The 16,382-nt window shown below is 49.5% G+C and overlaps 1 protein-coding gene across 1 annotated transcript in view; it reads left to right on the top strand.

The window, feature by feature from the left end:
• The window catches only part of HTRA1 (HtrA serine peptidase 1), a 51,770-nt gene that overhangs the window by 21,971 nt on the left and 13,417 nt on the right, over nucleotides 1-16,382 (top strand). The window contains exons 2-3 of the mRNA XM_023638008.2: nucleotides 3,927-4,026; nucleotides 4,678-4,882. Of these exons, the coding sequence (XP_023493776.2) occupies nucleotides 3,927-4,026; nucleotides 4,678-4,882 (305 nt within the window). The remainder of the gene's footprint in view (nucleotides 1-3,926; nucleotides 4,027-4,677; nucleotides 4,883-16,382) is intronic.

The following is a 16,382-nucleotide window of genomic DNA, read 5'->3' as shown; positions in this document are numbered from 1 at the left end:
AGATCAGAACAGATGGGGCCAGCCAGGGTTTCTAAAAACCATGAGGCCGCAGCAACTTCCTCTAGATTGATGGACCATCTTTTAAGCGGAACAGGACTCTAACACTGAGCCAAGCTGCTCTTAGAGACACTTTTATTCCTCATTCTGAAATTGCACTTGGAGGAGCCAAACCCTTCTTCTTTGGTTTGACATTTTGCCCGTCTTTGAACAATTAGTTGATGTTCCTTATGTTCACTTGTTTCTGCTCTATTTAATTTTCCTGTTGACACCAGTCCACCAAGTGATGGTTATGGAGGTCACTGGTTGCTTTCTCATCTAAGCTGCACAATGAAGGCCTGTCAGCTGGGCTTTTCAGTATGGTCTGTGCTCCCGCTGCTCCTCCTTTCTGTTTACTGTCTGCAGAAATAGGAGAGTCCTGTGCCCAATTTCAAATCCCACAAGCTCTTTGTCTTGCTGTAGCATGTTGGGGTGAGAGGGGGAGATAGGGATCAGATCATAGAGTGTTGGAGCTGGAGTAGACTCCACAGCTCCTCCCAGAGGCACTTGGTCCCATTTTACACGTGGAGAAATGGAGGCCACCCAGCCAAGTGAGGATGGAACCCAGGCCTTCTAGTGTCCAGGCCAGCATCCTCCTTGCTCTCAACTGTTGCTTTTCCATGGTGGACAGGCCCAGGAGCCACTGTCTCTAGTTTGTGTGAGAAAGCAACTGGTTCTCATTTTAGCTGGAAACACCCATGCTCATTTTCACCCCTGATGTGGGCAAATTCTCCCACGTCTATTTGGGAGATTGGAAAGAGGAAGCGAGTTAATGATCCTTACGGGCAAGACTCTACTAATCCTCCTTCTTGGGAGGGACTCAGAGACTCCGCACTTCCCTGGGGGCTGCTGGCCTTGTTGGACTTAAACCTCCTTCTGGCCTTTCCCAGGAAGCTGGTCTGAGGAAGCCCAGATGCGTTTGTTTACAGCTGTCTCTGGGTGATGTTCGCCAGGTTCCGCGTTGGAAGGAACGTTTCTATCCCCTTATTTGTATCTCCCATTGGAGAACTCAGGGAGACACACCGATTAATTGCAACCACTTGGAAACCTGGAGGGTAGCAGGCAGGAATGGGGCCAGCATTAAGTGGAAAAACTATGGATGTGGTCAGATTTTCCTGTTAATTTACACTCTATCAAGGAAATTTAGTGTCTATGGAGAAGTCATTTAAAGTCTATGAGCCTTGGTTTCCCTGAATATAATAGCGGAACAGTATCTGATTTTCCTATTCCGCAGGAAGGTGGGGAAAATAAGAATAAGGTACCATATGAAAGAATTTTGAAAGCAAAAATAATGGAATGATGGTACCACGAATTTGTTGAATTAGTTTATCTTGCCTGGGAGTTGCAGATCGTTTTCTGTACCTTAGAAAATCATTCTGTGCAAAAAGAGGGCAGATTCCAGCCCTGAAATAACGCAGCTCAGAGCCCGGTAGGCAGGACCGAGAGCAGACTTTGTTCATTGATGGTCTCTCACTTCCAAGAAGGAAAGCTGGAGAGGCAGGCTGGTCCCCCAGATGTCCCTGTGCCCGGTGGTATTGAGTTGGGTTACTGAAGTCCCTGGTAGGGACACAGAGCTATGGCAGGGACCGAGGAAACAGTCTGAGGAAAGGATGCTGTGGGGCCCTGGGGAAGCCTGTGGATGTGCAGCTCAGAGAGCTGGGAGGACATGAAGGTGTCACAGCTCTCACGGACAGCCCAGAACCTGGGGAGTGCTGCAGCCCTTGCTGGAGGGAGGCATGTGTGTATGTGTATGAAACACCCATGCTCATTTTCACCCTCTGTGGGCAAATTCTCCCATGCCTATTTGGGAAGTCAGAAAGAAGAAGTAGTTAATGATCCTTAGTGGAAGATTCTAGTAATTGTATGTGTGTGTATGAGTGTATGTATGTGTGTATGAGTGTAGTGTGTGTATGTATGTTTGTGAGTGAGAGTGCATGGGAGTGTGTGTTTGTGTGAGAGTCAGAAGGGGTCTGTATGAGTGTGTATGTATGTGTTTCTGTGTGTGTACATGTGTGTATGTGCATGCTCATGGGTGTGATGGGTGTGAGAGCACGTGTGTTTGTGAGTCTGTGTGAGCATGTATGTTTGAGTGTGTAAGTGTGGACGTGGGCTTGTGTTTGAGTGTGTGTACATATTCTTGTGTGTTTGTGTGAGTGTGTGTTTGCGTGTGAGTGTGTGTTGGGGGCAGGGCACATAAGCCCTTTGGGAAATAAGGGGCTGTTTTGCTGGCAGTGGTTTCTTTTTAAACTGCAGGCTTGTGTTGCGAATCGTGCTGAGTGAGCTGTGATGGGGAGTGGAAGGTGAGGGGGATAGACCAGTGCTTCTTAAACCATCTGTGGTGAAGGGACAGGTTTCTTTTCCTTTTTTTTTTTTTTTTTGGGTGAGGAAGATTGGTCCTGAGCTAACATCTGTGCCAGTCTTCCTCTATTTGGTATGTGGGACACCACCACAGCATGGCTTGATGGGTGGTGCATAGGTCCCTGCCTGGGATCTGAACTTGTGAACCCTGATCTGCTGAAGTGGAGCACATGAACTTAACCACTATGTCACTGGGCTGGCCCCTAGACTTCTTTTCCTTTTATCTTCTATCCATCATATCAATACTTTGTACAGTATGCTTAAAAATGAATTACTACAGAAATGCAATAAAAAAGACACAAAATGCAAGTCCCAATTTTAAATTTTTAGATGCAGTGGGCATCAGATTACCCTGTCACACAGCTGTGAAGGTTCCTGAAAGCTTCCATCAGTTTCTGTGGTGGTGGGGAGCCGAGTGGTCCCTGGAGCATGCTGTGCGCAGCGCTGAGCTAGACTGGTGGGGGAGATGAGGAGAGAGAAAGGAGGGGGCTCTGGGTTCTTAGCTGCAGACCAGCTAGACCCCACTAGCCTGTTTAAACGGAGAGAGACTTGTGGAGGGATCTTAGCAGGTGGCACGGATTTGGGGCCAGAGTAACAGGCTCAGGTTGCCCTTTTGGGGCCATGCTCCCTCTGCTGCCACGTGTGCCGGCAGAGTGGGTGCTCTGCATCAGAGGCCGTGGGTATGAGCAACTGGTTGGTGGAAACCAGCTTTTGCCTTGCTGGGAGCCCTACACTGGGATGCGTGACAGCTTCGTCTGAAAGTAGCTTTGAAAATGCCCACCTTGTGGGGGTTCACTAATTATAGTGTAGATGTTTATATAGAAAATTATGGTCATCTGACTCTTCTCTCTCTTTTTTTCCAACAGTATCAAGGCACCTCTTGTGCCTTTTGGCCTGGGATGTCCCAGGAGGTTGGAAGGAATGGTTAAGGTGTGGTGGGAAACTGCTCTGGGGACAGATGGTGGCCTCCGCTGGCCTTGTGGTATCGGTGGGAAAGACAAGATCTGCATCTGTGCCTTAATGCTTTTTCACAGTAGTCTTTTAAATCTGTAATGTCTGATGGGCATCTCGTCAAAACCAGCCTCAGCCCCCTCCCTGGGGCGGTGTGCTGAGGAGGGTTGCTTCCTTGTGGTGCTGTGGGAGTGGGGGAAGGGACACTGGTGGAGGATGATGCCATGTCAAGGTGACCCTTGGACGACCAGCCTTTTAGGACAGCTGGGAGGAAGTCCAGGGATTGGCGGGTGCCTCTCACTCGCCATTTTCATGGTGAAACTCTTGAGAGGGAAGAAGCTGAGCAAAGAGGTCGTCTTCGGATAGACTTTGCTGTCTTATCTGAGTGGGTATTTATTTCCTCGAGAGCCAGAAGGATCTTTACAACTGAGCCCGGGTCGGGGGTCTTGTCCTAGCCCCGCTTCAGGTTTCTTAAGAACTCTGAGCATGTCACTTGGCTCCCTCTGACCCATGTCCTTCTCCAGGCGGCCACAGCACAAGGCAGTTATCATTAAGCATCTTGTCTTTGCTTCTGTTCTCAGGGCAGGAAGATCCCAACAGTTTGCGCCATAAATACAACTTTATTGCCGACGTGGTGGAGAAGATCGCTCCTGCTGTCGTTCACATCGAATTGTTTCGCAAGTAAAGAGGGCCTTCTTTTTTTTTTTTTCCTGCAACCTCTGAAGCTTCCACCCATAAATGCTGCCATTAGCAAAACATCAGAGCTATTTTTGAGACACTTTAAAGTGTCAAAGTGTCACCGAATATATTCCTACAGGAAGATAACGTTTCTCCCTAAAGATGTTTTTCCTGTTTGACTATAAAAATTCTTGACCCTTCTGGATGTTTCAAGAACCTCTGGCTCTGAAGATTCCCTAAGAATATTTTCTAAGTGGAATTTAAAAAAAAAATTTATTTTTAATTTTTTTATTGCAGTAACCGTGGTTTTTAACAGTATATAATTTCAGGTGTACATTGTTATATATTTCGATTTCTGTGTTAATTACGTCAGGCTCACCACCCAAAGACTAATGACCGTCCATCACCACACACATGTGCCTAATCACCCCTATTGCCCTCTTCCCTACCCCCTTCCCCTCTGGTAACCTAAGTAGAGTTTTTTAATGCGTGTAAAAGTCAGCCTAATATTCCATTTTTTAATGTTAAATAAACCCAGCGTGTAAAGTAACAATTGCTAGATGTATGTTGCTGTTGCAGAACCAATTCATCAACGTGTTGAAGAGCTGATTTTAAGCCATTTTAAGCTTAATGAGGTACTCCTTTGGGTTCTAGGCTTCCTTTTTCCAAGAGGGAGGTACCCGTGGCCAGTGGCTCTGGGTTTATCGTATCCGAAGATGGACTGATTGTGACAAATGCCCACGTAGTGACCAACAAGCACCGGGTCAAAGTTGAGCTGAAGAATGGCGCCACCTACGAAGCCAAAATCAAGGATGTGGATGAGAAGGCGGACATTGCACTTATTAAAATTGACCACGAGGTAAGGGTGTTCCCCAGCTGCAGAGCTGAGTTCTCAGGTGCCCTGGCTAAACTGGGCAAAACCTGGAGAGCTCACAAGGCCCCAGAGCTCCCTGATTTCATGAGATTCCCAGGGAGAGCCCTGAAGCTGGGCTCAGCCTGTCAGGTGTGGACCAAAGGGGAGCAGTTAGGAGATGCTGAACGAGGCCTGAGGCGGGGGAGGGGGAGGGGGAGAGGGTGGGGAGGGGAGGGGGAGAGGGTGGGGAGGGGAGGGGGAGAGGGTGGGGAGGGGAGGGGAGGGGCTCCTTTAGTAAGCAGGCTGGAAGATCAGAGAGTTGTAAACATAGTATTTTACCTTTTTATAAAGGAAAGCAATAGGTTTGTAAAGAACTTAGTAGGTAAGCAGTGAAAACTGAGTCTCCCTTCTGTTCCTGACCCCCAGTCGTCTGCTGTTACAGAGTTGTATTCATTTGTGTGTTCCCCAGATTTTGAAAAAACCAGGACTCCCAAACTGGGTTTTTGCAGGGTTACTAAATGTGCTTTAAAACAATACTCCATACTCAAAAAAGTTTTGGAAACCTTGAATTAAAACAAAGCTAATGGATTCTTCTTTACAGAACTTCCCAGAGCTTTAATATGCTAATGTGCACGTGACTTTCCTGCAAAAGGGGGTAGACTCCAAATTATGATGGTCTGAGGATAGATTTTTTTTTTTTCCAAAACTGAGACATATTGAGCTCAATTTGGGAAATTCTGTGTTTGAAAATGGTTTGTTTTTATTTAAATATTCTCCTGGCAGTCATTTTTGCTCTCTTGATTTCTTTAAGCAGGCTTCATACCTGAAATAAATCCAGTTCTTACTAGACCATCAAAAAATTCCCACTTGTCGGTGCCTTGATTTCGGAGGTTTGGTTGGCTGTGTAGCGTGTGCACTGACATTACGTTTTCTGGTTTCTTCACGCCCTTGTAATTTTCCAGACTCCATATGGAAGGAAGAACCTGGGTAGGTCGGAATCTTGTTGCTGGCCCGGGAAAAGATCATAGATGGAGAGTTAGAAGGGACCTGCTTTTCCAGCTCTCTGCGTGACTTTACCTGGATGTGGGCTGTGAAGTCAGGCCGGTGTGGTGATGCACAAGCTGTTTTTGTCTGTGCTGTTTACTGGGGCAGAAACAGGCTCTGTGCCTGGTGTAGGTAACTGGCCTTTAGCGAGGTTGCAATTGCATGTTATTTCTATTAGGTTACTGTGGAACTTCTAAGCAACAACGAATCTTTCAAAATGTGTTTATTGGTCACAGTATAATGATAACTTCTATGAGATAGGCTCAATGCTGGGCCAGGTTCTGCCTTCATTTGTAACTTTCACCTGATCTGCAAGATAGCTGTATTATCCCCATTTTATAGAGGAAGAAACAGGAGCTCAGAGAGCTTAAGGAAGCTGCCCAAGGCCACACAGCTACACTGTGGTGACATTATAGCCTCCTAAGCCAGCCAGGCTGCTGCTCCCTGAGTGCCCAAGCCTGTGGCCCTTACTGCAAGGATGGAGCCTGACCTTTTGGTGTGATGGGATGGCTGGACTTTAAATAGCTCACGGGAAGGCTAGTGCATCCCTGTTTAGGAACATGCTGCTAGAAAGGTGTCCAGGATGTGGTAGTCTCACCGGAAGGAGGCCGGCCAGAATAGTACTTCCTGTGGCCACATGCAGGACTTTTCAGCTGCACCAAGCCCTTGGAAGGCAGCCAGCTGTGGGGACTCTCTGCAGGCAGGGCGCTGATCTGACGCTGCCTCAGCTGCCCCCGCTGAGTAATTCCGCCTTTGGAATGCGTGGTGCACACCATGCAACTACTCCTGGCCTGGGGATATTCTTCTCCGATTTGGAGCCAAGGTGGAGAGTATATCCTGGTGTCACCCCTGGCATGTCCAGGCAGGATGTGAAAGATCTCGACAGACCAGCTTTGCGGAGTGTTTCTGACCTGACTCTTGCTGTGCCTGGGAGCCTAGCCCTGCCGCCAGCAGTCTGCTATCTGAGATGTGTTTCTAGCCCAAGAGAAAGGGGCTTGAAAATTTAAAGTGGAACTTATGTGGCTTTTCAAAATGGAATCGGAAATGAAAGGATATTAAATTGCAGACACCCACACAAAAGACTGGTTTCCACTGACTACACTGCTTTTTTTGCTGATAGTAGTTGAAAGTGGAGAGAGTCAAAGCGTCTCTTCTGGCTCTTTCCCTCTCATTCCCGCAGTCTGATGATGATTTAGGAGGGGGCTGAGGCTGGCTTCTAGAGAGCCTCGGTTTGGAAGAAGCCTCTCACCTTGGCAAATGCGAATTCAGGCCAGCACACGATTTTTTTTTTTGAGATTTTAAAAATTTTTCCCTTTTCTCCCCAAATGCCACCAGTACATAGTTGTGTATTTTTAGTTGTGGGTCTTTCTAGTTGTGCCATGTGGGATGCCGCCTCAGCATGGCTTGATGAGCAGTGCCATGTCCGCGCCTAGGATCCGAACCAGCGAAACCCTGGGCCACCGAAGTGGAGCGTGAGAACTCAACCACTCGGCCATGGGGCCGGCCCCGACACGATTTAATGGACGTGCAGGCGGTGGGTGGGGTGTGAGCTGGCCTTGCAATGTCGCTCTCAGGAACAATGAAAAAGAACCAGTAGGAATATTCAGAGGAGGCAGAACAGAACCAAGAAAAACTGAGCTTGAGGATCGAAAACTGTTCCAAACGGTGCTTGCCGTGTGAGGCCAGGGCCTGGCCTTCCCAGAGCCATTGTCAAATCCCAATGAAACTGATGTGACCACCCACCACGTTCATGGCCCAGTGGCTAAGTTGGTGGCTCATAATCTGGCCCCATTTCCTCTCCCGCATCATGATTTCAGTTGAAGTCTTCTCCATTGCTTAAGGACAGCTATCGTCCTTCCCGAGCATGGTTTTCGAGCCACTTTTAATGAATGGAAATTACCATGGACATGGGTTGTCATTGCCTGCTCATCATCCAGCCCCCCTTCTTCTGAGGCCAGCAGCCAGCATTTCCTTTGGGGTCTGCTTCTCTCCCACTGGACACTGTGGGGAGCTGGAGGGGCCCCACTGCCTCTGGGGTCAAGAGGTGGACACGTGCCCTGTTAGACCAAGCAGGTCCTCCCCCTGGAGCGGCAGCTGGATGTCACCCCCAGAAAAGCTACATGGCTGAAGCTGGTGTAGCCCCTGCTGCTCAGACCCCCCTGTCTGAGTTCCTGCCCTTTCTGAGCCTGATTTGTCTACTTTTCCTTCCCTTCTTGGAGCTCCCCTCACATCTCCAGTAAACCCCTCCTGGCTTGAAGTTGCCAGAGACATTTCTGGGCTTGCAACCAAAAACCATTTTTTTTTTTTTTTTTTGCTTCTCGCTGCTGAGCAGACACATGTGCACTCACTTTCCCTGCTGAGTTTCGAGACGGGGAGAACTTTTGGAAGAAAGCACACAAGAGCCGAGCAGCTATGTCTTGCTTGGTCTGCTGCCCCCGCACCAAGCTGGAGGAGGAGGGTGTCCCCATGCAGGCCTGTCCCCTCCAGCCGTGGCCGGGCATCCCTTCCTGTGCTTCTGTCCTAGGATTTGCAGCTCCCCTTGCCATGGCTGCGCCGGCGTTCCACACTTGCCTGGAGAGGGAATGCCAGCTGCAGGAAGCAGGGACAGGCAGTGTACATGCAAACATTTTAATAGAAAGCAGCTTTGAGGGCAAACTAGTTCAGCTTCAGATACAAACTGTTTCCAAATGTGTTTAATATGACACTGGCCTTGTTTGCAGAACATTTAAAATTTTTATCCAAAGACAGCATTTTGTCCATGCAGTTTTTTCCTGAGTTGTTCACAAAGAGAGAGAGAGAAAGGGAGAGGGAGAGAGAGAGGTAAAAAGAGAGTGATTTGGTTTCCTTTAGGCCAGAGTACAGGGTAGGAATACTGGGGATGTATGAAGAAGGTAAGAGGCGCAAGGTCCTTTGGATGCAGCTGTTTTTCCAGCTGTGTTGATTAGGAAACATGCAGGAGAAAAGCATCTGCCCCCCCTTGATGATTGCAACTTGCAGATCATGTCTTGTGTACCCTGCATAAAACCTGTTACACATTTCCCACCACGTACAAGGAGATCTTAACTCCTTACCAGGGCCTTGAAGGCCCAGCCTGATGGGGCACCCCCTCCCTCCCTCCCTAAACTCATCTCCTCCCTCTGCCCCTCACCCACTCCGCCTAGCCACCCCCCACCCTCCCATTGCCTCCCATAAACCAGGGCTGTTCTCCTGAGGGTCTTGGCCATCCCCTCCCCTGGCATATCTTACTCCAGCTCCTCCGGAGTTGACTCTCCCATCCTTTGGGGCTCGGGTTAAATTCTGCCTTAGACAGCCCTTCCCTGACCCACTACCCAAGGTAGCTCCCCATGTCCCAGTACCCCCTCTGCCCATCATTCTGGGGACACATCACCCCAGAGATGATCACCTTGTGCTGATCATTTTTCCCTCCTCCTCTCTTTACATAATTTACAATTGTCTTATTTATTTGTTGATTTAAGTTTATCTCTGCTTCTGGAGTGTGAGGGACACGCCTGTCTTAGTCACTTCTCAGGTAGGAGATGCTCGACAACCCCACCCCGAGGATGAGTCTCAGAGCCCCCTGCTCTGTGGGTGCTGGGCGGGGAGGCTCTGGGGCCTGGTGCTGTGAGCTCCTCTCTCCTCTCAGATGGGGAGATGAGCCTGCCACAGGCTGGCTGCAGAGCCCTCTCTGTCCCAGACTCCCGGCCAGCCCTCATCTGATCCCAAGGGCTGACTGGGTCTAGATGGGCGGGTGGCTCTGCGGGGCTGCGGTAGCTCTGTGGTCTCTGGGAGCTCAAGGCGCTGGTGAGGTTTCCTGTGGGCGCTTTCCCCTGACGCCAGCAGGCAGGGCAATATTTGGAAGTCGCCTTGTGGAGGCTTATGAGGTGGTTTTCTTCCCTACCCCCCACCCCGGCCTACATCCGTCCCTGGCCACCTTCGGGCCAGATGCCACCTTCAGACCTGTTTGAAGTGGCTGAAGAGGGAGACCTCTGGGCTCGGGGCTGCTTTGTTTTCAGAGGGACCTTTTACTGCTGAGCTGGCTGAACCAATGATCTCCATGAGGTTCAGATATTGGGTCGCTCCGGGAGGGGACTGAGGGGCCTGGGGCCTTCCATGCACACGTCCTGGGAGCCGCTGAGCTGGCTGCGTCTGCTCCAGGCCTCTCTCAGCATCGGGCCGAGTGTGTGGTGAATCTGCTCTGAGTTCTGAGTGAGGAGGGTCCCGGTGGCCCCCGGGGGCGGTGGCGGGGTGGGGGGGGGGGGCGGGGGCCAGGCGTGGCCAGGCGCTGGGTGTGACTCATGACCCCCCGCCTGCCGGCAGCCGGTTCTCCTCAGGCAACCCGCTTGTCAGAAGCGCTGACTAAGCCGCCGGAGCTTGTCCAAAAGTGCATCAGATAACACAGAGCCCGTGCTGGAGCGGCTTCCCATCTTCTGGAGTCTGTCACTCAAGCTCATAAAGCACTGGGAGCCTGGAATGCGGACTGCGCCACCATAGTTACCCTCTCAATTTGTTTCTGTGTTTTTCCATTTTGGAGTCTTTCTCCCCACTCCCTCCTCACTGGCCTTTTTGTGGTCTCCTTTCTCTCCCTGAACTTAGAGGGCCGCCATCGCATTTGCTGAAGAGGCCACAGACCCTGCTGATGTTGTGTGGCTCCTATTATCGTATTGATTTTTACCATTTTTAGGGGGTGGGAATCAATATTTCATTAGGTGATGTAAGTGCAGACGGCAGAGTGGAAGCGGCAGTTGTTCCTCTGTGCCAGCCTTTGTCCAGAGGCTGATGAGGACATGGCTCCTTATTGTTCTGATTGCAGCTCCTTCTGGAATGTGAAAATGTTTCAGTTCCCCAGACCATCAAACCCAGAGCCCTTGTGTGTTCTCTGGCCCAGTTTCAAGAACTTAGATGATTGTTGAGGAAATTCTTTGGCTGTGTTTTTCTCTTAATATGGTAATGCCTTTTTTCTCTTTGGCGCTCTCTCTTCAGGGAACTGGATTAAGACTATTATTTATGGTTCTGACAAAGCAACTCCCAGGGTGTTGGGGCTGAGTCTGTAGATGCCCCATCCGGAATGTCTCCTGTGCCCTTCACTTGTTCCCTTTGAGTTCAGTGAGTGTGTAACACTGTGTTAGAGTCCATCGTTGACCACCTGTGGCCTGCAGTCCAAACCTGGCCCTCGATCTGTTTTTGTAAATAAAGTTTTATTGAAACGCAGCCGTGCCCATTCCTTTACATAGAGTCTGTGGCTGCTTTTACCTTACAACAGCAGAGTTGAGTAGTTGGGATGGAGACCAGATGGCACTTGAAGCCAAAAGTATTTACTTTTTGGCCTTTCACAGAAAAAAGTTTTCCAACCCCAGTGTGAGATGATTAACACCTTGTCCTAGAGGAGCTGAATGTGCTGGGAGCTAAATATGCTCATGAGAGCCAAGCAAGGTGAAACGCTAGGTGAGCAAAAGCGGAAGGACAGGGACGCTGATTTCGTTTGTTCCTTCTCTTGGAGGGGATTGTGCTTCTTTGCTGACGATGATGCTTAGGTCTTGCTGGATTCAGCAGAGAGAGGCCTTTTTTTTTTTTGCCCATTTCTTGTAATATCAGTAGAGAGGAATTTACATGAATTCCAAGATAATTTGCAAATTATTATCCAGTTTTAAATCCTAATGATCTCTTAAGCTCTGGTTTGTTCATTCGTTCAGTTATTCCTTATTCATTGACTATAAATATTTATTGAGCATCTGTCCTGGCCAGACATGTGTTAGGTGCTGCGGCTGTCTCAGCGATGGGCGAGAGCCGTGGAGCTGATCGTCTAGTGTGGGATACTTGAAGAAATCTGGTGATAAGTACAAAGAAGGAACAAAGAGAGCAAGATATAGAAGGCACTGGAGGCTGGGAGACCTCTATGCTCAGTGTAGACAGGGAAACTTACCTGAGGAAGTGACATCCACGTTGAGATGGGAAGGACAGATAGAGCCAGCCCAGGGGAAGAGTGGGCGGCCCAGCGTTGCTTAGTTCTCCTTTTCTGCCCAGCCTGGAGGACCCGGACCTTGGACCAAGTGCAAACTTATTTCCCAGAATTTATGAGAGTCCTCCAGAACACAAGCCAATGTTTCTGGTTAGCTGGTTCCTCTGCATATGGTCTGTGTCTCTTATTGGCCTTGGTTCTTTGGGGTTCCTGGTCATCCTCTGGAAAGCTCCAATTTCTTATGTAGTCCATCTCGTGAGAGTCTAAACGTGCAAAGGATTCATACTGAGCCGGTCACCCCTCATTCATGGATGCAGTTTCCCAAAACTGGTTTCCTAAAACCATCCAGAGCACTTTGGATGGCAAGGGAGAAATAGACATTCTGATGAATTGAGGACTGATTATTCTAATAAAAGTGCTAATTAACAAGTCACTTTTGTTAATTAAGGCACCAGAATCTGATAATGGGAATGTGTGAGTCATCGTATTTCCCTCTTTGCTTTGGCTACGAGGCATCTCATAGAAGTCATTGGCCCTGTGGTTAGATAATTCTCTATGCCTCCATTTTACGTCATGAATATATATTAATGAACTTATAATATGCCTGGTGTCATTGACCATCTCAAATTATGTCTATATAGAGGAGGTTATACATCTTTTAAAAATTTTAAAAATAAATTTGAAAGAAATGATATATTTTGGGCAACTTCTGCGTATATGGGGCCGCACAGTGCTAAGTGGTCATGGGTAATGAGGACCAGTGTGCCTTTGGTTCAGTTCAACAGACGCTGAGTGGCGGCTCTGTGCTGGGTGCTGAGTCTACCGAACAGAATGAGACCACAGCCCTTCCCTTTGGGGAGCTGATGGGTATAAGCTGCTCCCTTTGCCTCCCTGAGCCCCAAGCCTGCAACCTTACAGACAGCTGAAAACCAGGCTTCATCCAGAGTCAGTTACCCAGACTGAAACGCCAGGCCTTGGCTAACCCCACTTATTAGGCTAACCCCAATTTTAAGATCCCGATAGATCTTTTTTTTTTTTTAATTGAAGTAACATTGGTTTATAACGTTATATAGATTTCTGGTGTACATTATTCTATTTTGATTTCTGTGTAGAGTACATTGTGGTCACCTCTCAAAGTCTAATTGCCGTCAGGCACATGTGTACCATGACTGATGGATCTTTTAAGATCTGCTTTGTTCATTCTTTCATTTATTTACTTTCACATTCATTGATTTTCATAAATACTTATTTTCCAAACACTGTTGGCCACACTGTGGTAGCAGCATTGGTCGAGTTGAAGTCAGTGGATGCAAGTGGAAGGATGAGCGGCTGACGTGTGGAGAAGGCAAGAGTTACACTTGACGGAGACGCTGTTTTTCCTCCTCTGGATGCCACAGAATATGTACAATCTGTGGGAGCCGTTGGGCTCCCGCACACAGCTGTTGACATTTTGTGGTTTAAACAACAAGAATAAGGGAACATTTGAAATGCCAGCATTTCGTGATATACTTAAAGGAGACTAAATATTATGGTGGTGTTCATAAACAGCGAGGAGCGAGGCTGTTTTGTTTTTCGTTTCCTCTTTCTCTCTCTCTCTTTGTTTTTGCATAACCATCTTCTATTCTTTTTCTCGTTCTTTCTCCTCCATCTCTCTACTTCTCTTCTCTCTCCCCCTTGACCTTCTACCCCCCTGCCACCCTCCCATTCGTCCCACCTCTTCCACCTCTGCTGTCCCTATTCAGCAACAACAGTATGTCAAGTGGGAAATGGATGGTGGGCGCCTTGATGACCCCGTTCTTCTGAGTTCTGTGTGTGTTGGTGACCTCAGTGCCATGGAGCAGGTCCTGCCTGCCCTGGCCTCTCTGCCCTGTGGTCTCACCCTCTGCAGCTACCCTCCCTTGGCCATCCCTTGACCTCCACCCTCTCTAGTCTGCATCCCAAGCATCTTGCTCTTGCTCCACCTCCTCCCCTGGCATGGCTGCTTTATGGGTGTGTGTCGTGTGCGGGCACGGGCCTTGTGCTCAAAAGGGCCCCATAGTTGGGGGGTTTATGCTCTGGGGTTGATATCTTAATTTCATCTTGGAATTTGTGTTGTGTAAGTGAAATCCAGTGGAGTCAGTGGAGTGTGTGCCAGGGGCTTGGAGCCTTGACTCACACACTGGTCTTCCTCCTGCCACCTCTGCACCTCCCCAGGACGGGGTCTCAGCTCCCTGCTCTCCTGTCCCCTGGACCCCTGGCCACAGGAAGCAATCACTGCCATCCTCTGTCCCCCAGGGGGTCTGCACATGCCATGGAATCTGGGGGCAGCGAGTGGTGGCAGGGCTCAGGTGGACGACCCCATGGGGTGTTCTGTCGCAACTAGGCAGGGCCAGGCCTCTTCCACTCCGTCCAGGTACCTAGTGCATCCTGCTTGGAAGGAAGTTTCAATGCCCTTGGGGATCGTTCATCCTCCTTGGGTTGGGCGATGGGCCCTTGGGGTGGGGTGATGCCTGGCTCGACTTCCCCACCCCTAGCCAGCACAATGTGTGGGTCCATCTGGTAGCTGGTGGGCAGAGCACTGAGCCTGAGGCCCTGAGTGTCAGACTCAACCTGGTGAGTATCTTTGTGTCCCAGGGAGTGTGACACTAAATAGCAAATATGAAACATCATGACAGGTCGAGAGAGAGAATGTGGAAGAAAAGAAAAAGCTTTATGTTTTAGTACCTTGAACGGCACTTTTTACGCACTTTCTGAACAAGAGGTTTGCATTTTTCTTTTTCCTTGGGCCTCACAAATTATGTAGCTGGTCCTGTCCCTAGTAACTCAACTCTAGCAAATCTGGTTCATCTGGGTCCACAGGCTACTGTCCCTCACCCCCTCGGGGGCTCACGTCCCTCCTGACTCAGGCTGGGTCACTGTCTCAGGCGCATCTCAGATGCTGACACCCCCCGGAACGCCTCTGCGGCCTGGTTTCTTCTTAGGCCTGTGAGCTCCCTGGCACTGCCTCTTGCTGGGGATGGGGGATGTGCTATTTTCCCCACTGTATATTTTTTAAAGAAAATGAAAGGTTAGCATAACTGTTTCCAGAGGCACATTGAATCACTCAGTTGAGTCACAGCCAGTTGGTGCAATATTGGCTTTTGAAGCAAACTTCAGCCGACTCCCAGGACCAGGCTGGAAGCCCCAGCCCCTGGAGCACGAGTGTGCCGGGCAGCTGGTGGATGCGGTGGCTTCTGCAGATTCAGCAGAAAAACCATTTTTGTAACAGGAATGGTTTATACTTTTCAAGAAAGAGAAAGACGTAGTTGACTAGTCTCATTAAGTTAAAAAAAATTTGCCCATTTTTCCTTTAGTATAATTGGTTCATCTTATTGCCCTTTTCTCCAAGCTTCAGGGAATGAGGTTGCAGTGAAATGAGCACTCAGGGGCTGTTCGGCAAAACTCAGTGCGGCCAGAAGCTGAAATGCTGGTGGGTTATTGCTTTTGGGTCCTCTCTGGCTGATTAGTGGCTGAGCCAGCATCCGGAAAATTCCAGGAATCCCCCCTCCCCTTGCGGCTGTAGGAGTTGGCAGGGATTAGCTGACCCCCTTGGGGAGTTGTGTGCACAGAGATTTGAAGGGCTCTGATACCTGTTTTGATCTTACTAATTTAACCGTTGTCTGATAATAGGTTTTTTGGAACTCTACCAGGCCTTCTGGAAAGAGCCCTAATTGTCAGCTGGAATGACCTTGGACGTCACCAGCTCAATTCCCTTATTTTAGAAGCGGTGAAACCAAGACCCAGAGAAGTCAATCAAGTGGCCCAAGGTCATGGAGTGAGTCAGTACAGGACCAAGACCAAACCCAGATGTCCTGCTGCGTGGGACAGTGTGCTCCCAGGGTGTGTGGAGGCCGAGGTAGCACTGAGTGTGCGTGTGCGTGTGTCTGTGTGTGTGTGCACGCATATGTGCATTTTGTCTAAGTCTTCACTTCTGTACCACCCTTGGTTAATGCTGGAGAATAAGCCCGAAGCAAGCCCTCGGCCCGGGGGGCATTACTCAGCACAGACCCAGCTGTTCCTCCCTGGGAGAATCTGGCAGTTGTGACTCATCTTCACCGGGAGCCCAGGCCACATGTAGAGCCCACGAAGCAGGCGGGCCACACAGGCCCCAGCCCGGGCTGTCTGAGGATAATCTGGGCTCCTACCATTGGAGAAACAGCACGGCCTGGGCCCTCACCCTGAGGACACATGAGCTCGGCTCCTCTGGCTGGCCTCTATTCTGATTTTTCTTCGACGTCCCCATCGTCCTGTTGCGTGTCACTTCTGCTCCTGCTGCCTGCCCTTGTGACACAGTCCAGGCACAAGACAGCTCTTTCTTGCTGGCCGGCTGTGTGCCCTGAGCCTCTGGGCAGAATGGGCTGGCGAGAAGTACACCTGGACTGAAGATGGCAGGGACTCCAGTCCCGGTACTGCCCCCACCTCGCTGTGGGACCGTCAGTGTGCTGGTGAGTGGATGGGTATGATGCCTGTCCTATCTGTCCCACAGAG

The sequence above is a fragment of the Equus caballus genome, chromosome 1, assembly GCF_041296265.1.
Source record: "Equus caballus isolate H_3958 breed thoroughbred chromosome 1, TB-T2T, whole genome shotgun sequence".
NCBI classification, from domain to species: Eukaryota; Metazoa; Chordata; class Mammalia; order Perissodactyla; family Equidae; genus Equus; species Equus caballus.
The sequence above is the reverse complement of the archived record's forward strand: the minus strand, read 5'-3'. Positions and strand labels throughout refer to the sequence as shown.